The sequence below is a fragment of the Ceratocystis lukuohia genome (genome assembly GCF_044167205.1).
Source record: "Ceratocystis lukuohia strain C4212 chromosome Unknown Supercontig3_pilon, whole genome shotgun sequence".
NCBI classification, from domain to species: Eukaryota; Fungi; Ascomycota; class Sordariomycetes; order Microascales; family Ceratocystidaceae; genus Ceratocystis; species Ceratocystis lukuohia.
This window is the reverse complement of record NW_027263522.1, coordinates 3,143,353-3,161,752: the sequence shown is the minus strand read 5'-3', so window position 1 is coordinate 3,161,752 and position 18,400 is coordinate 3,143,353. Positions and strand designations below refer to the sequence as shown.

Genomic DNA, 18,400 nt, shown 5'->3' with positions numbered 1-18,400 from the left:
GCAGCAGTGCTTAGTTCGATGTGTTGAAGGCGTGTGGTGATATTGGAACTCCGGGATATGTTGGGTGTTTTTCTTGTTCATTCCTTGTATTTCTTTTTTGTGTTTCTTACTACAAGCAAGCTCTCTAGCGCTATGAATGTGATGTGATGTCGATTATCAAACATGTGGCCCTCAAGAACAACAGGAAAACAATAAAGATGAGATGACATTTTGGTTGAAGTTAGGTAGAACAAAAAAACTCTATGAAGCTCGTGTTACTAATGCTTAGAGCTGTACCGGCCATGTTTAAGCTTTTCGCCTCCAGGACTCCGGTCACGCCCCGACTGCGGCCGGCTATCATGTGAGTGCCCACTCCTATTTCTGTCGCTGGCATGTCGGTCTCTGCTACGAGACCTATGGTGATGCTTCCTAGTGCTCCGCTCAGCGCTTCTACTCCTGCTCCTACTTCTACTCCTATAGCGACGGCTCCTGTGTTCGTGTCGGTCTCTGCTGTCACGGTGGTGCCTTGATTGCGAAGTGTGGGATTTGTTCGTTTGATGCTCGCGGGCGTCGTCGTGGTGTCTTGAATTATGGTAGTGGCGACGATGTGAGCGATCATCTCTTCGGTGGTCTCGCCTGTCATCAGAGCGAGCTTTCTTACTATCGACCTCATCTTCCTTGGTACCTTGGCCGTCCATGTCGCGATCACGGGGTTTCACTTCGATCGCATTGGCACCGCTAGACTCACGCACAGGAGGGGGTAGACCCAAAGCACGTGCAATTGCATCTTCTTCGGCCTCTTTGATCTTGCGTAGTTCGTCCTTGCGCAGCTGCTCCTTTGCATCTTCAGCGGTTGGGTCGTCTGATTTGGAGTACCAGTTAAGGTCTTTGCCAGTTTGCCACCGGCCAACAGGGGCTTTGAGACTATGGCCAAGATAATTTTCACGACGAGACGACTTAGCAACATCATCCCAGCTGAAATTGACGCCGCCACGAGAGCCTGATTTGCGAATAGTGGAAAGGAGGTCCATTGGATAATAAGCTTGGATAAAGATGCTGAGGAGGAGAGGATGCTGATGTAGGAATAATGATATTGCTAGGAAAGTAAGGCTGGGCAAAAAAAAACCAAAAAACCCTTGTGCTGAGTCAGCAACAAAAAACAAAAAGTTTAATAGGCGACCCGACACTCCGCAACAAAGCAAGGGAAAAGAGGCTTAAAAACTGCAGAGTAGGAAAGACAGTAGAAATCCCAAAAGCTAATGTTCTAGATAACTTGCTGAACAAGCTCTAGGACGTCGAATAGGCCAGTCGGTGTAGCTTCTAGTTGCTTTAGACCTAGGCCCAGAACCATAGTCCGCTCGTCCTCGGGGCTTTTGAGAGAAATATAATTGGCGATTTGTGAGGCTAATAGATGGCCTGCCGCTTCTCTATCGCTACCGCCGCCGCCAAGAAGTGTTGTAGGCGTGATATGAGAGGCGGGAAGCATATCTTGGCGTGGGTGGCTCGCGGTGAGGCCGGCCATGCTAGCGGGAGTGGCGCGAATAGGGACATGAATCTGGACGAAAGAAGAGAAAGAGTTAGAATCTAGGATACGCAAAGACAAACTAGAGATCAGCTACTCACCCATTGAGCTAAACGGCCCTCCTGTGAAAGCGTGATCATGACCTTGTCAGTGAAGACTCTAGAGGTGGCTTCTGTAGGGATGCCGTTGACATTAGCAACTGCCGTGTGGGCCCGAATAGGGTAGGGGGTATCAATAAGGGCAGAAGCTTCCATGCTGAGAGAATGCGAGACTAAAGAGAGAATGGGTGGCAGTTAATGGGATTTCTATTCTTGAGAACTTGCGTAGTGCTCAAGCACGGAACGAAGGTATGTTAAGCTTGCCCCGCACTATTCCTAAAGTGGGTGATAAGATAAGGCGGTGAAGGCGGCAGAATTCCTTATCAACTTTTTTTTTTGGGAAATAATTTGTAGGATATTTTTGACGACAGCACGCACACCTACGCTATTAATTGTGGTGTCTACAACACTGGCTTCCTTTGGTCCTATATCCCCGACGGACGACAGCCTGCTCCAAACACCAATCTCGACAGACCGCTTCTTGCCGCCATTGCCTCCATAATGCCCAAGTTCGTTCCGCGACAACGCAAGCACAAAGTCTTGGCCCGCGAAAAGGCTGCGGCTAATGCTGTACACACATACGACCCGAATGCCGAGGAACTAACACCTCTTGATGCGGCTAAGAAAAGAGAGCTGGCCGAGGCAAAGGCAGCGTTGCTGGTAAAGGGCACAAAAGTTAGCAGCAAAAAGGCCAAGCGATTGGAAAAGTACATTGAAAAGAAGTTGCGCAAGGACGAGAGCCGCATGCTTATCCAGAAGCTGGGCGAGAGCAAGATCGACACATCGCTGTTTGCCAAGACAAGCGCCATTGGCCAGGCCAAAGAGACAAAAAGACAGACGCTACAACGAGCGCTGCAGGAGGAAAAGGCTGGCATTCAAAATGGAGACTCCAAGACGATCTTATACCAAGAGCGGGAAGAGGTTGATGTTAGCGAAGCGCCAGAAGTGAAGAAGGTTCTCGAGTCTGATGAGCCAACAAGGAAGCGAAAAAAGAGCAAGGGTAGAGGGGGCAAACCCAACACTGAAGAGGAAGAGGACAAAGAAATGGTTGATGCCAAGCCCGAGTCTGATCCTGAAGCTACATGTGAAGATATACCAGAGGTTCCCGAAACCGCACCAGCAGTGGTGTCTGTGGGCTCTGGTCTCAAGAGACCGCTTGAAACAGACGATGACGGCAGACCAGTGCTGAAAAAGAGACAGAAGCGTGGTGGCGTTGCAACCAAGCATTCACTGATCTATGCCAAGCCACAGGTCGTGGAGGAGAATGAGGATGACGATGAGTTCGAGGGCTTTGACGATGAAGATGACGAAAGCGATAGTTTGGAGGAGGGATCTGAAATTGAGGAAGACGATGAGGAGGACGACGATGAGGAGGACGATGAAGAAGGTGAGGAAGAGGATAGTTCTGATGAAGAAGAAGATGAGGACAGTGATGACGGCGACTCCTCTGAAATCGATCAGGAAGAAAACAAGCAACGCTCGTCTTCCTTTCGTGCTTGGGCTCTCCAGCAACGAAACGAAGCCCTAGGCTTCAAGCCCAGCACCGAAGCCTCTTATCTGGAGTTTCCTACCGTCCAAGGCTTTGTCCCCCGCGCCCCAGAAAGCGACCCCCTACCACGAGAACTGCAGCCCACTACAAACCTAGAGCGCAAAGTTTATAGCGTCACTGTGAGCAGGCCCGAAGCCATTCAAGAGGCACGCATGAAGCTGCCCGTAGTAGCTGAAGAGCAGCGTATTATGGAGGCCATCCATAACAACGACATTGTAGTGGTTTGTGGTGCCACCGGCTCGGGAAAGACGACTCAGATTCCGCAGTTCCTCTTCGAATCAGGATACGGCTCGCCTGAATCGCCGACTCCTGGCATGATCGGCATTACGCAGCCCCGAAGAGTAGCTGCTGTCAGTATGGCGAAGCGAGTGGGCGAAGAGCTGACTGAATATGGAGCTCGCGTTGGCTATCAGATCCGCTTCGATGGTACAGTTGACAGCAAAACAGCTGTCAAGTTCATGACGGATGGTGTGCTATTACGCGAAGTGGCGCAGGACATTACACTAGCCAAGTATTCGGCTATCGTTGTCGACGAAGCTCATGAGCGCAGTGTTAACACCGACATCTTAGTTGGCATGCTCAGCCGTGTAGCCAAGCTGCGTCGTGAGCTGGCAGATGAAGACAAGACAGGAGCCACTAAACCCCTTAAGCTCGTCATCATGTCGGCTACACTGCGGGTGGATGACCTGATCAAGAACCCCGTGCTATTCCCCACTCCGCCGCCTGTGCTTGAGGTTGAGGGACGCCAGCATCCTGTGACACTGCACTTTTCGCGTCGTACACACGCCGATTATGTTGAGGAGGCATTTAAAAAGGTCTCCCGCGCGCACCGAAAACTACCCCCTGGTGGTATCTTGGTGTTCCTGACTGGTCAGAACGAGATAGCTGAACTAAGCAAAAAGCTAAAGGCTCAGTTTGATAGTGGAGTTTCGTCCGGCAGCGCGCCTAAAGTCAAGGTTCTGGCTTCGGAGGCGGTGCTAGAGGCGGAGGACATTGATCTTGGCGATGCTGACATGTCGGAGATGGTCGACGACATGGTGTATGACAGTGAGGACGAGGAAGGAGAGGACGGCGACGAGGATGAATTTAAGATCGAAGATGATGACGAAGATGCCCCGCCGAAAATGAAGGTCCTGCCTCTCTACTCGCTACTTCCTACTCGAGAGCAGCTGCGTGTCTTTGAGCCGGTCCCTGAAGGCACCCGTCTGGTGATTCTCGCCACCAACGTCGCTGAGACGTCGCTAACCATTCCCGGGATCCGCTATGTCTTTGATACCGGCCGCGCCAAAGAACGGCGCTTTGATCGGCTCTCTGGCGTGCAAAGCTTTGATATTGGGTGGATCAGTAAAGCTAGCGCATCGCAGCGAGCTGGTCGAGCCGGCCGTACTGGGCCTGGCCACTGTTACCGCCTATATTCGTCTGCGGTTTTTGAGCGCGATTTTGATGCCTTTTCGCAGCCTGAAATCCTGCGTATGCCCATTGAAGGCGTCGTGCTGCAGCTCAAGGCAATGAAGCTGCATAATGTGGTCAACTTCCCCTTCCCCACAGCGCCTAGCCGGCCCATGTTGGCCCAAGCTGAGCGTCTGCTCGAGTATCTTAGTGCGCTGACGGCCGAGGGCAGTAAGATCACGCCCCTAGGAACCACCATGTCCATGTTCCCGCTATCTCCGCGCTTTGCTCGCATCCTACTGGTCGGCCATCTCCACGATTGCATGCCATACACCATCAGCATGATCGCCGCGCTCTCGGTGGGCGATGTATTTATTCCTGAGAGTCATGTGGTCCCTCAAGAACCAGAGGCCAATGCTGACGGTGTCGTGTTTAACGATGGCCGAGATGACGAACGCACTGCACTGCGCAAGAAATTCAATGCTGCGCATCACCGCTTCTGTCACCTTGATGAGCGGTCTGATGCTATCAAATTGCTCCAGGTGCTTGGCGAGTTTGCCCATGTACCAACCGAAGCCTGGGCCCGCGATCATTTTGTGCGGTATAAGGCACTTGCGGAGGCCACCCAGCTGCGCAAGCAGATTGTGTCGCTACTGCAAAAGTACATCCCAGCCTTCGCCAATCTGCGCGTGGCTGACAAATTGCCGCCGCCAAGTGAGAAGCAGGTGACCGCGCTGAAGCAGATGGTGGCTGTGGGCTTTGTCGATCAAATCGCTATCCGGGCTGATTTGTCACCAACGCCACCCGAGATGCGCCGAAAGCCACGCCGTGCTATTGACGTCCCCTACGTCCCTCTAGTTCCACTGAATGATGGGCCTAGTGGTGCCAACAATGCAGACCCGCTTGATAGCATGGTCTACCTACACCCTTCATCACCCATGGCCCACTTGTCTGTTGCTGAGTGTCCGGAATACGTGGTCTACGGCCACTTGCAACGTGGCGCAGCTGTAGCTATTGGTAGTGATAAGATGCCTAAAACACGCATGCACTCGTTGACCGATATCACAGGCGCACAGCTAGCTACTATCGCCAAGGGAACGCCGCTTCTAAGCTGGGGCAAGCCAGTCAAAGAGGTTGGTACACCTACAGCCACCGAACGCGAGGTCTGGGTTGTGCCTTACCTCCGTGCTGAGGGCACTGGGGGCCAAGGATGGCCACTGCCGATTCGCAAGGTCAAGCAGAAGAAGGTGGCAGGTAAGGGATGGGTTGTGTTGTAAAAGGAGTGTGTAAGGGAGAAAAACGGCGTTTTTTATATAAGGTATCTCTCTTTCTACAGCGCGCAAGTTTAATGTAATGCAAATACACCACCTTTTCTCATTGTCTGTTGAACATGTATCAAGTGTAGGTCAAGTAAGGGCTTTTTCCATCTTTGTGCACATTAATTTTTGCCTGCCTAACTGCAAACTTGTTACATTACTTGTGTCTAGCTCTACCCAACTTGCTTCTTTAGCCTGATCCGTTTCACTCCCTTTGGTGGTGTCGTTTGGGCGTCACTGGGCTTGCTTTCATCAAGACCCATACCTAAGCTCGTCTCAGCTCTTTGGATGCCATTAGAGCGTGACCCCCGGTTTTTGGGTGTGGCTAGCTTGGAGGGGAGGTAGTTTGCCTTGAGCTCTTTGGGTTCCTTTGACGCTTTAGACGGCGTCTTGGCCTTAGGAGCGGCTTTTGATCTGGCTTTGCTAGGTGTCCTGGGCTTGGATGATGTTGTAGGAGTGTCTTGGCTAGGTGACTCGAAGTAAAAACTCTTAGGAGTAGGCTGAGTTGATGCGACAGCCTCAGACAACAATGGCGGGATCTCGAGATGTTTTTCGAGCACACCCTGCGACTTTGGCTGCAGTCGTGATTGCCAAACTTCCATTGCTGACATAGGCGGCTGAAGCTCTAGCTGTCTGTCGAGGTCTCCCTCTCTCAAGCCAGTCTCCGATACAGCCATCCTGTCTCTATTTACTTTCTTATTCTTGTCGGTCACTTTCACCTGTGCTTGTCCTTCTGCTGTTTCTCCTCCATCTCCTTCCTCTCTACTATCGTCATTGTTGCTATTTTCCACCGACTTCGCGTTCTAGGCAGCCGCTGGTGTTGTAGCAATACTCTTGCTCTTTCTGCGCCGCGGTTTTTGCGACCCTTTGCGCTCCTTGGAACTTCCTGGGGCGTCCTTCTTGTCATCTTTTTTACCAGCCTTAAGAGAGCCTACGCTAGCCAGAGATGGTACGCTGGCGTTTGCGGTGCTAGATGCTGCCGCTGCAGCTGCCGCAGAGCGGCCAGTAGACGAAAGATGAAACTTTCCAGGCTCGCCAGTTATAGGGTTCTCGTCAATATAATCGCCGCCATAGCGCACATGTACTTTCATGGATTCCTCAGCCAAGCGCTGAAGCGCTCGTTCCTCGCTTGCATCGGGGCCTACATTCGTAGCCTGCTGTGATTGGGAGACTTGGGAGTTTCCTGGTGTGCTAGAAGCTAGATCGGCTGTTTCCTTTTTGACAAGTGGCGAGATATACGTGTGGCCTTGAGAGGGTTTCCAGCTGCGAATGGATTCGGCCTGGGTGATGATACTGCGCATCGACGAAGCAATGGTGGCCTAGCAATAAAGTGGGAGAAACTGCAGTTAGCAAAAGAAACAAGGAAAAACGAAAAACGAAAGGCATCGTATGTGTGCAAGTACATACCACACGCGCATTTATTATATCCGCAAGCATTGGAGCTTGGTAGATATTCTCGCCCACAACAAAGTACGTAGCTAAAACCGTGACCTCGTCTTCTTCGCCGGGTTGCTTCTTCCGCATCTGCTTGTTGATAATCCAGACGCCTGTGCCCATTCCAGGGCCCATCTCAGCCGGCTCCTCAACCACCATAAACTCCAGCCCGGACATAGTGCGCAAGTGACCCTCGAAGGCCTCCCGGGTTTGGATCAGCGGGAACATATTTTGGTTATGCATAGCCTGCGAAAAAAGAACAGCATTGTTGGATGTGGCGTTGAAGAAGGGCGACTGGGCGAAATAGTAAAGAATTGTGTTGCTATGAATGCCGTTAAGATCGGCTATGGCCATGGGACTACGCCATTGGATTTCATCAAGCTTAGGCTCTTGTGCAGGCATGCTAGTGAAGGATGAGGCTGCAAAGAGAGAACAATTAATAGTGATGGCAAGATGCGGCCGACGGTAATAGAGATTGTAAAGGGTGCTGCCAATGGCGATTGTGAATGGCTGGTGGTTTGAACAGGAAAGAAAAAAGAAACGATTAAAAGGCTGTGACGTAGATTTTGGCGCAAGCCATAGTACTCGAGGTCTACGGACCGTCATCAGCTGTCCGCCAGCTGCCGGATTGTTACACAAAAAAAGAAGCACTGACGATGCTATGCTGGCAGCTGTCGTCGCCAGGTGCCATCAAGTGTTATCAAATGGGAATCTTGCGCTTATTCTTTACGTATTATTACAATACAGCACCCCTTCATCCTTTGTCATTATTTCTGGCCAAACTTCTCACTACCGCTCGCAAACACTTGGTCCCAATCAAACTCGCCCCAGCGAATATCCGGTGCTAGCCCAGCAAACTTCCATACGCCGTCGACCTTCTTGTACCAATGCTGGTTGGCTGAGTGTGCGTGGCCCTTGACTTTGACCTCGGTCAGGGTGTCGTCGGTGTAGCGCTGGTGAGGCACACGGAGTTGGTGCCAGCCAATCGCCTCAGTGTCTGAGACACGCTCCCACCGTGTTGCGCCAACAAAGTGCTGGGTTCTTAGGAGCGGGTCGCCAAGGACTTTCTGGTCGGAGATCATAGTAATGAACTCCTCGGCCGGCATGGCTTCCCAGAGCTTGTTGAGGAAGGATCGGTAGTCAACCTGTAGGCAGTCAGGTTAGTTTTGGACTCGCATGGCAGCTGTATAGAGACGGGGGAGAGGAGGAAGAACTTGCCCTCAATGTGGGTGCAATAACGCCCCGGAGACGATCCCAATCTTTACTATCGTAGCTGTCGGCCCATTCATAAAGAGCTGCGTTGAGCCCACAGTAGTCTAGACTCCTTGAGTTAGCATGGGGGCGTCTCGATTTTCCTGTCCAAGCTATAGAGATGCGACACACCTTCGAAGGAGATAGCCTTGGGATTAGTGGCCGACGGGACCGGCATCTCAGTCAGAGTGGCCATGATAGATGACTGTGACGTGGTAATTGAAGTAGTAATGAAAAAGGTGTTGTGTAAAAGTGTGTGGCTGATGAGAACTTGGTAGCTGAGTAGCAATGGTTCAATTATGCTAGGGTAAGCCATTTCTTATATACCCAGCCAACTCCGTAAGCTCCCTTGATCACACCAACTTCCCCCCGAATATATCTGCACGTGTTGGGTATTATTCATGCTCTGTGTTGCAACTAGATATGCCTAAAACAACCCCACAGAGAGCTGCAGTTGGTCAAGAGCACTATAAATGCACTCTTTGCAAGCTACATTCTAGGCTTGTAGACTGATCTTGTGACCGGAAAGTTAAACGCAAGCCCCCCCCCCATCCCCAGCATACTACATCTATACGAGATGCAGACAACTCTCCTACTCAGGTTCAATTGCGTTGCTTTCTCTACTTTTGCCGTAGCAGCGTGATAACGTGAGCTCCAGCCCTGGGCTCGGCGCTTCGGACGATGCGTGGGGAAGTCCTGTGCTGATCCTGATTCTGCTTGGTAGTTGGCCATTTATAGAACTAAAGCGGGCAGCTAGGACGACAGCTAGAAAAGGCATAGCTCCGTGCATGTTCCGTTAATGTCTTCGCCCCCAATAGCCCGACGGAATAGACCGCCTTGTACTATAGACCCGGCAGCACGAGACCATCCACCCTGGCCGCACTTCTTCCTTTTGTCTTTGCAATGGACCTACAGTTGAATAGGACTGGCAACGGGAAACGGTCAGTTAGGGAAAAAAGTTTAGTATAATTTAATTATATTGAATCAATCTCACAAAATGTCAACTCCCTTTCCTGGCTTTCGCTTCGTTCTTGTTACTCCAACGCCCGCCTCACCCACAGTGATGAGTTGCCTTCGAAATTTGCATCCCGGTCCTGCCGCTTGCGCGCTCGGTGCAATTTGATGCCTAGTTCGTATTCCTCACGCCGGACCTCCGCCAGTTCGTCCTCTAGTGCCTGGACTTTGAGTTTCTCCATCTCGCGTTTCTTCAGCACCTCAGGCCGTGCTAGCAGATTGTCACGTGGCATCATCTCTGTCATCTTAGAAATCGATCGGTTGATGTTAATGCGCCGGTTCGCCAAGGCTTCTAGCAGTGCGCTAAGGTGTGCTACACGATCACTAGCCGAAGCCTCTGGGGGAGCAGGTGGTAGCGCCTTGCCTCCAGGACCATTGGTGTGAATCGAGATGGTGTCGGAGTTGAAGAGCTGGGCCGTAGCCATGGACTTAGGGATGGGGTTGTTGATGGACGTAAAAATGGACTGGTTCGGGCTTTTGGCAGGAGTAGCCTTATTTGGGGTATCGCGCGACATGGGCGGCGTCAAAACAGGATGAATGTCAACCCTGGTTGGAATATTGTCTTCCTCGTCATAGCAGTATTTATCCGAGAACGATGGCTGGAACGTGGACTCGGGATAGATATGCGCCGCTTCGGAAAGTTGCTTCATTGCCTCTGGAATCTCAGGCAGTGGCTCACCCACATCGACAGGGTTGACTTCAGGCGACAGGCTGTAAATTGAGGTTGCAACGGTTGTGACGCTAAAGCGGGACGCAGGCTGCGACCAATCAGGTTGTGGAGTATCGTCGCAAGTAGATTCATGCGAGAGCTCAGGAACAAGATTACGAGGCGCAGAGTTTATGCTTGCGGTGCTTGGCGTGGGTTTTCTACGGATTGATTTGTTCGAGTTGAGGTTGGCTGAGATATGTCGAGAAGGAGAAATCTGGGCTTTGAATACTGAATCTGAAGGAGAGTGCTGGTGTTGGGTTGGGCTGGGGATATGAGACTGCATCTGAGGCGGATCACGCTCGACGGTTCGAGGAGGTGTAGGATAGTCGACAACCTGTGCGCTGGATTGGCCTTTAGGAGACGTCACTGGCGTTGTTTGGCCCTTAGATTTAGACGGCGCCATTTTGCGAATCACAGGTACAACACCTCCCGTTTCAGATCTTACAGGGGACACCACTCCAGAAATGGAAACATTTCGACGAGCCTTGACGCCAGTTTTGTTGTCACGAACTGGGTCGAGGATGGCAGTTCTACCACTCGCACCTTTCCATGCCGGACGCACCTCTGGCCTTGTCTGGAGGGGTATGTTTCTTGGCTGGGTCTGCTGCTCTTGTTCCTGGTGATGCATTTGCGTCTGAATCGGCGTAGGTTGGGAAGCAGATCGCAGGCCGGTGACTTTTTGGGTATGTGTGTGTGGAACCCTAGTTTTAGACATAGGAATCTGGTTAGAAGGCTTGGGGTGTCCATCAGCACGGCCAGAGCCAGTCTTGGACTTGGAATTAGGCGATCTGCTGATGCCCTGGGCGTACTCGGCTGGCTTCACTTGTGCCGACCGGCCTGGGCCTAGCGTAGGCTCCCCAGTCATTGCATCCCAGCGCATATCACGACCCTCGGCCATGCGGAAAACCTGACGGCCAACTTCCGACTGGGGCTGGCGCATTTGGTCCCTGGAACCGGCAGCACGAAGAGCCCTTGTCTTGCGCTCACGTCGCATCGCGGGGATGTTTGTATGGTCAGTAGGTGTGGCCTGAATATCACGAGAAGGCATTTCATCTGAAGATCCCATGGGCGAGATATCACCAGAGGGGTTGCGAGGGGCTTTCATTTGAGGGGCCAGGTCAGGCGAGCTAGGAGGGGAAATCTCGTGGGACATTGTGAGATTAGCAGGCGTGCGGCTAGACATAGTGTACATAGCCAAGCAGGGTTTGAAGACTTGGCGAGGCTGGTTGGGGGTGGGCGTCAATAGCTTGGAATCAAGACGAGGTTTCCACTCAGAGCCAATAACACCGGTATATCTGATGGGAGATGTGCGCAGTGGACTTTCGCGAGGAAAATTCAAATCTGACGTTGATTTGCTGACAAGGAGGTTAGAATCGGAGGAAGTCAAAGTTTTTCTTTTTGTTTCCGGGATAGGAGAGGTGAACTGAGGGGAATTATCGAGCTAGTTGCCGGTGGCAACAGGCAAGTGGCCAAGTACTAAAATGGAACAAAAAGAAAGTTGCCCGAGAAAGGCGTACAAAGAAACAGTTTCTTTTGACGTCATTTTCAAGCAATGGTACAAGCGTGGGAGCACAGGAGCAAGGACTACAAGTTGGCCATATAGCGCTATGAGCGGGCGAAGTTACCAAGCACTTGCAAGAAAACTAAACAGACAACAACAAACAAAGCCTACTAAGCTGGTAGCCTCATCTGACAGCTGTAGAAGCAAGCGAGCAAGGGAAAAGAGCCGGCATGGTGCAACGAGTAGAGAAGGTGACTAGCATATTCGAGTAGCACAGCCCCCGCATTCACACATGTCAGACCATACTCTGCAGCATGGCTTGCATAAGAAATATTAAAAACGAAGGAAAAAAAAAAGATCAACTCACTTTATACGCACACGCCGATTTTGCTGTCTCTGATGATAGAGCGGGTTGCTAGGCCGACACAAATCAGGCACAGTCTGAGACCTCGATCGTGGAACAGGCGACGACGGAGGGAGCGTCGGTTGTTGGGGCTGCGAGGACGCGCCTAAAGACTGTTGGAGAGAGGATAGACAGATGGGATGGGCAGCCAGGCCGTTGAGAAAAGGGCGATCCTTATGAGTCGGTTCTTGACGGGGCTGGCACTCAGGAGACGAAGGTGCGGGTGGGTTAGGAACCAGTCCAACACTGTAGCTATAGCTTTGCTTGTGGCTGTAGCCGTGCACGTAGTTTGGCGACAGAATAGAAGATTGCGTGGGCGAGGTAACGGTAGAGCGCAACTTTATTGGGGATGTGATGGCTGAACGGGGCGTTGCAGCAGGTGCAAAGCGCTGCGGCGAGCGCGACGAGGAAGATTTGGGTTTGAAGCTGGGATTGCGGCAGGTTTCGACTGAAACCGAAGTGGTGTGCTGAATTTCTAGCTGTGAGCCAGATAATGCAAGAACTGAAGCCGATGCCTTTTCGTAGGGGCTTTGGTTGCGCGCTTTGCTACGAAGAGAGCGGAATCGACGGATATGCGTGGGTGGTGGTGCTGTTGGTACAATAAGGCCGTCGCGAGGGTTTGAATCGTTGGAAGTGGAGGTCCTCATTCTGCAATTTGCGCCTTGGGCTGATGGCTGATATAGTCTGATACGCGCAAGCGCCCCTACTGCAACTGTGCCCTGAAGTTTGGCCCTGGGCTTTTGGCTGGGAAAAGGCAGGTGATTGGTCCCCGTGCACGATGAGACGCTACCAATAAGACCAGTATAGATTCAGGACGCAAAGACCCCGGTCAAGGATGAGGAGAGAAAAGAGGAAAAGTCCAAGCTCTGGCCTGTTGCGTCAAATCCGACTTAGCTCCTAGTAAGCCAAGGGGCCAAGACAAGTTCAATCTTTTTTTGACAGCTGACTCAAGAGGCTTTCGTTGTTCTCGGTACCGCAAAAAAGACGGGATGGGAGGATGATGATGCGATGCGACGTAGACGGGTCGACGGGGTTAAGCCAGGAGGATGGGATTGCTTAATACAAGGCAGCCAGCAAAGAAGAGGGACAGAAGAAAATGTATGAGAAGCTTGCCAAGCCTGAGCTTGTGAGACGTGCCTCGGAGCCTGAGGCTATCAGTCAAGACGCAAAGCAAAAGAGGGTACGTAGTTCGTAGTTCGTGAAGTGAGACGGGAAGTAGGGTCGAAGACCGGCCACGACAAAGGCAAAATTAAGGGCGTGATAATATGGGGGGGGGGGCGGCGTAAGTATGCAATAATGAGAAAGAACAGGCTAAAAGGAAAGGAAATTATAGAGCAACAAAAGAGAACAAGATAGAAACAAGAAGCGAATGCAAGATGCCAGATGATGCAAAAAAGAGAAAGAAGAGTACTAGAGCCGGACAAGCAGCAGGGCCGCAAGGACAAGAATGGACGTAGTAGCAACAGACTCAGCAGGCTAGCCAGATGATCTCCAAGGCAAAAGAACAGACGGACAGGCAAAGTGAGCAAGCAAATATAACGTGCAGCGGAATGACGGCAATATTATCAAGACAAGCCAGGTCGAGTCAGAAAAGAAAGCATAACTGGGTCCGGCCACACAAATAAAGAATGGAAAGAGCGCAAGCGCACAAAAACGAAATAACGGCCCTTAGAAGAGCAAAGGAAGGAGCTCGCAGAAGCAATAAGAATGGTTCTTGCAACTCGGAAAGAGAAGGAAAGAGGGAAAGAGGGAAAGAGGGAAAGAAGGAAAGAAGGAAAGAAGGAAAGAAGGAGGGGAGGGCGAAGGAGAGGAAGAAGAAGAAGAAATACAAGACGAGCAAGAACAAGAATAAAAGGACAGTTGCTTACTCTTTCTTGCCTTCTCTACCATCAGCTTTCCAGGAAAAAAGCAAGGTTCAGTCAAGCCTTTTCATCCCAATTTTCTTTTGCTACAGTAAGAAAAGGGCAATAGCCAAGATAAGCAACAGCCACAAGGCTCATATACCTAAACAGGAAAGGACCAGGCAAGGCCCTCCTTCCTCCCCTGCCCGCCTGATGCCCTCCGGACGCCGACCCCTCTGCACCCCTCTTCCGTGCGTAATATATATGCTCTTTTTCTTCAAGTGCATCCTAACTTCAGTCCTGTCGCCTCCCCCCCCTTGCCCGTCCTCCCTGTTCCTGGTCCTGTTCCTGTTCCTGTCTAGTGATCGGCTAGGGTCTGTGCTGTTGCAGTGCAACACATTTAGGAGCTGCACTGAAGCTCATCTCATCTGTAAGGTAAAAATATGAAGTCTAGACTCCTGGACTGTCTTACTGCGTGCCACTTCCCATCTTATCTCTGCCTTTAGATGTCCGAACACATTTAGATATCCTCCTAGCGTCTTCATCATACTTATCCTAGCCCACTCCCACTTCCCTGAATTGCGTACGCCATTGCGGCATTCGCTGCAGAATCGCCAGCTATAACCCACCACCACCTGACATTCTTTATCCCCCTTCTCAGGCCGGGTACTTTTAGTCGGCCCTTGTTGTCTCTTTCATCCCATCCTCACAGTTGTCCCTGGCTAGGCTCCGCCTCATCTTCCCTTCGCTCGAACCTGTTTCACCTTCGTTTAGGATCTTTAGATCAGCTCTATTTACGTCCCCCACACACTAAAAAAGTAGTTGGGGCTAATTACTGTAGATTTTGTTCATCTTATCTATTTAGTCCACAACATCAAAATTCCTATATGTGTTGGCAGCATCATGATCCTGTGGTGAACTTGCGTTCAAGGGGAAGAAAACCTTGAGTAAGAAATAATGAGACAAAAATACGCATACGATCCCAATATCAGAAGTCCCAAAAATACAAAATAACGCTAACCTAACCTAACCTATCCTATCCTATCATGTCCTGTCCTGTCCTAAAAAGCCCGGCCCTGCCTCGCTATTATATCACCGCAACGCCGGCCGCGGCAGTCGGGCCGGAATCGAGTCGTCCGTATCAGCGCCATCTGATGAAGATATGTACATTGGCGACTCGGGTCTAGCGGCTACATCCTGTGTTGGTTTGCGCGGCGCTTTCCTCCGGCGTTTAAACGCTTTCCTTCTTCGTACTGATAATGGTTCTCGCTCGATATCACTGTCTTCCGCTTCACTGATCGAGGCGGAACTGGGCCTTGTAGCGTCCGCTTTTCCAGCCTTTGGAAGACTACCACCCGCACCTGACTTCGGCGCAGTTTCTTGCATCTGAGGCTTAGCGTCCATCTTTTGTGGATGTGCTAATGTATTTGTGGGCTTCGCGGGAGTCAAAGGCCGTTTCTCAGCTAATTCTGTAGTTGGCTCGCCGGTGGCTACCAATGCTGTTTTGTCTGGGGCATCACCAAGGCCTGAGCTCAAGCCCGGGACCAAGTCGGAGTATCTCCCCCCCTTCCTTAGCATTCGGACGCCGTATCTCTTACGCGTTGCACTGATCTTAGTGGTCATACGGTTGCGGATAGCGTCAACCTGAGACTTATCATCTTCTTTGATAGCCTTCTCTATTAGTGGGCCGTAACATTTTTGAGTTTCTTGAATCTCCCATTGCAATCGGACAATCTGCTCCCGAGTCAAATGCGCTATCGGGTTGCCCTTGTGTTTATCAAGAAACTCCTGGCTAGGCTGAGGGATAGCCTCAGAGGCTTTTAGAGGCGTGAACCTTGGCGATGATGGAGAAGGCAAAATTCTGTTGATATCAGTCAGACTTTCTCAATCTGCAGATACGTAGGGGTGATGATGGGGGGACAGCATACTCAGCAGGTTCAATTCCCGGATTAGTATGTTCGCTTGTTTTGTCATGTGCTTTTTTCTCGTCCTTCTTGATAGTGTCGGCTTCAGTAGGAGCAGAAGTAGCAGAAGTAGCAGAAGTAGCAGAAGTAGCAGAAGCATTGGAGGTCTTGGTCTCTATAGGATCAGGCTTGGATTCGGAACCTAGCTTCTGGGGCCTCATGGTCTTAGGGGTGGCGTACGGTGTGGATAATCGATTAGGAAATCCGGTGCCGTTCGGATGAGATATAGACTGTCCCAAACGGGAGTAGTCACCACAAGCCCGCTTAGCGGCATGAAGTTTGAGTGACTGAATAGAAGAAAGCGAGGTGCCGCAAAACCGACAACCATAGTCCTTTTTGATTCTTCGCGGCTTGAGACAGGTTTTGTTTGTTGTATGCTATTAGTAATGTCAGCAAAGGAAAAGACCAATGTTGGATTTTGGGGCGGCTTACTACTTGCTTGGCTTTTAGGGACGGAAATATCATTTGGCAAAACGAGCAGCTGATCTTAGGGGAGAAGCCCTCTGCTAATGAAGGTTTTTGGGGGAAGTAGACATTGTAAAATGATAGATGCTTACCACAGGGTAACTTAACCTCATGCTCGAGCTCGGGCTCGAGCTCGGGCTCGAGCTCAGCCTCCAACTCAGACTCACCCTCAGACTCCAACCCAAGCTCAGACTCAGGCGTAGTCGTGTTTGTTATTACTTCATTTTGGGTATCCTTAGCTATATCTTTGTCGGCCGCATCTTGAGCCTCTTGGCTCGGTGCAGACTCACTGTTAGGAGGGATATCAGTAGTTACAATGTCCATGTCCACCATAAATGCGTCTTCTTCATCCTGTACGTCGTCATCCAAAACATCGTCCATGGTGTAGCCAAGCCTTTCAGCACGTGCCAGCATGTTAAGCAAGTTTCGAGAGTCAATGGTTTTGAGCCTTTCAGCCATGGCCTTATCCAAGAACTCAGGCGACGCCTTCTCTAGGATCTTTTCGGAAATAGTGTCAATGGACGTAGAATCCAGGTGCTCAGCAATCTCAGCAGTGCAAAGCTTAACTATGCGTGCACCAAAACTAAGGACCGATGGCTTCGCAAAATCTTCGGCCCTGCTGAGAGAGATATTGAGCTAAGGGAGATAAAAGTTAGTACAGTAGCCAACAGAAAGGCAACGCCCTTCATCCCAAGTACACAAAGTGGGAATGACAAAATAGCACAGTTCACTCACGATGAAAGCACGATGATACATGGAGCCGGATAGACACTTGCTCCAGTTCTCACGTATGACTCGACGAACAACATCTGCCGGGAAACCATTTATCATTCGGTGTAGTTCACAGGTGCTGTCGACAAATGAGCTCTCCAGGCTACGCTTGAGTTCGCCGGGGGAGACAAAACCGGATTCAGGGCGATAAGTCCTGGCTGCCTGGGGAGTGGTGGGGAGACGCTCCGATTTGGATCGCTGTTGGGCAGTTGCTATGCCCGTATTAGAAAGCAGCGAGCGTGAATCTAAGCCCGGATTTGAGTACGAGCGCGTCGGGACAGTAAGATCGCGCAAGACGCTCATGCTGGGAATGCCAGTGGTAGTGGAGCCTTGCATTTCTTTGGCTACATCTGGCTTGACAATTGGAGCTGACTGTGCCAGAACGGTATTCCGTAATAGAGGGTTATATGGGCCTCTACTCTGGGGCAAATTGGATGTTCCAATTGTAGTCGGATTCAATCCCATAGCTGTTCGGTTCACGTGATTCGGCTGTTGGTGATGAAACGAAGATTGTTGCTGCGATTGCGTCAAGGCCAGCAGCTCCTGAGCAGTGGTTGGTCCGGCAGAGGAGCCTTGCATAGTGTCCAGGTGTCCCTGAGGCGAATTGGGTGGCTTGATAGAGAGAAGGTCTAGGGCAGACAGACAGACAGACAAGTCGCAGCGGTGAACCTAGCTGGAAAAGAGGGTGTCCTTGATATGAGGCGTCTCCCCCGTTTCTGCGTGACTCCGTCTTGAAGAGTCCACACTTCTTTCTCTCGACTTATTGAGCACCAGCGAGCGATACGTCACTTGCCAGCCTACCAAAACAACAAAGAGAAGAAAAAACGAAAAAGAAAAAAGAAAAAGAAAAAGACAAGAAAAAAGAGAAATTGAGGGGAAAAAGGAGTGCCACGAGTACAAGAGTACTAAACGAGGTTAGAGACGTCTTTATTTTCGCTTCCAAAATGGAAAAAACAAAAGACGCTTCTTAAGTGAAACGCGTTATCGTCAGAATTAGCAGCAGCCCAAAGATGCCAGCGTTCGTACTTGCGCACTAAAAAACAAGAAGCCCTGTAATGCAACGTATCCGTAGCAAGAATTTACTAGGCTAGGTGAGAGAGGTAGTGATAGAAGTGGTCAATTGGGGGTGCAGAAGCAAGGTGGAAAACATGCAATAAACTGCCGCAACGGCTGCGCTATGGATTTTTGTATATT

General features: G+C 50.8%; 7 protein-coding genes across 7 annotated transcripts; 1 reads left to right on the top strand and 6 right to left on the bottom strand.

The window, feature by feature from the left end:
• Nucleotides 1-220: 220 nt before the first annotated feature.
• HOO65_030815 (Multiple myeloma tumor-associated protein 2) lies at nucleotides 221-1,010 on the bottom strand (the record flags this gene model as incomplete). Its single annotated transcript, XM_071002366.1, has 2 exons — nucleotides 221-561; nucleotides 641-1,010. 2 exons carry the CDS (start codon nucleotides 1,008-1,010, stop codon nucleotides 221-223), a joined length of 711 nt encoding a protein of 236 aa, XP_070860494.1.
• A 233-nt stretch (nucleotides 1,011-1,243) lies between these two features.
• On the bottom strand, nucleotides 1,244-1,755 carry HOO65_030814 (Proteasome assembly chaperone 3; the record flags this gene model as incomplete). Its single annotated transcript, XM_071002420.1, has 2 exons — nucleotides 1,244-1,534; nucleotides 1,603-1,755. 2 exons carry the CDS (start codon nucleotides 1,753-1,755, stop codon nucleotides 1,244-1,246), a joined length of 444 nt encoding a protein of 147 aa, XP_070860493.1.
• A 345-nt stretch (nucleotides 1,756-2,100) lies between these two features.
• On the top strand, nucleotides 2,101-5,814 carry HOO65_030813 (uncharacterized protein; the record flags this gene model as incomplete). The annotated part of the gene is made up of 1 exon (XM_071000493.1): nucleotides 2,101-5,814. The coding sequence occupies one exon, from the start codon at nucleotides 2,101-2,103 to the stop codon at nucleotides 5,812-5,814; it is 3,714 nt and encodes a 1,237-aa protein (XP_070860492.1).
• A 212-nt stretch (nucleotides 5,815-6,026) lies between these two features.
• Nucleotides 6,027-6,530, bottom strand: HOO65_030812 (uncharacterized protein; the record flags this gene model as incomplete). The annotated part of the gene is made up of 1 exon (XM_071000492.1): nucleotides 6,027-6,530. The coding sequence occupies one exon, from the start codon at nucleotides 6,528-6,530 to the stop codon at nucleotides 6,027-6,029; it is 504 nt and encodes a 167-aa protein (XP_070860491.1).
• Nucleotides 6,531-6,656: 126 nt separating this feature from the next.
• HOO65_030811 (uncharacterized protein) lies at nucleotides 6,657-7,689 on the bottom strand (the record flags this gene model as incomplete). Its single annotated transcript, XM_071002301.1, has 2 exons — nucleotides 6,657-7,172; nucleotides 7,261-7,689. 2 exons carry the CDS (start codon nucleotides 7,687-7,689, stop codon nucleotides 6,657-6,659), a joined length of 945 nt encoding a protein of 314 aa, XP_070860490.1.
• A 365-nt stretch (nucleotides 7,690-8,054) lies between these two features.
• HOO65_030810 (Scytalone dehydratase) lies at nucleotides 8,055-12,812 on the bottom strand (the record flags this gene model as incomplete). The annotated part of the gene is made up of 3 exons (XM_071001768.1): nucleotides 8,055-8,432; nucleotides 9,594-11,556; nucleotides 12,130-12,812. 3 exons carry the CDS (start codon nucleotides 12,810-12,812, stop codon nucleotides 8,055-8,057), a joined length of 3,024 nt encoding a protein of 1,007 aa, XP_070860489.1.
• Nucleotides 12,813-15,098: 2,286 nt separating this feature from the next.
• Nucleotides 15,099-17,785, bottom strand: HOO65_030809 (uncharacterized protein; the record flags this gene model as incomplete). Its single annotated transcript, XM_071001886.1, has 4 exons — nucleotides 15,099-15,867; nucleotides 15,935-16,347; nucleotides 16,403-17,071; nucleotides 17,171-17,785. The coding sequence occupies 4 exons, from the start codon at nucleotides 17,783-17,785 to the stop codon at nucleotides 15,099-15,101; spliced, it is 2,466 nt and encodes an 821-aa protein (XP_070860488.1).
• Nucleotides 17,786-18,400: the final 615 nt, after the last annotated feature.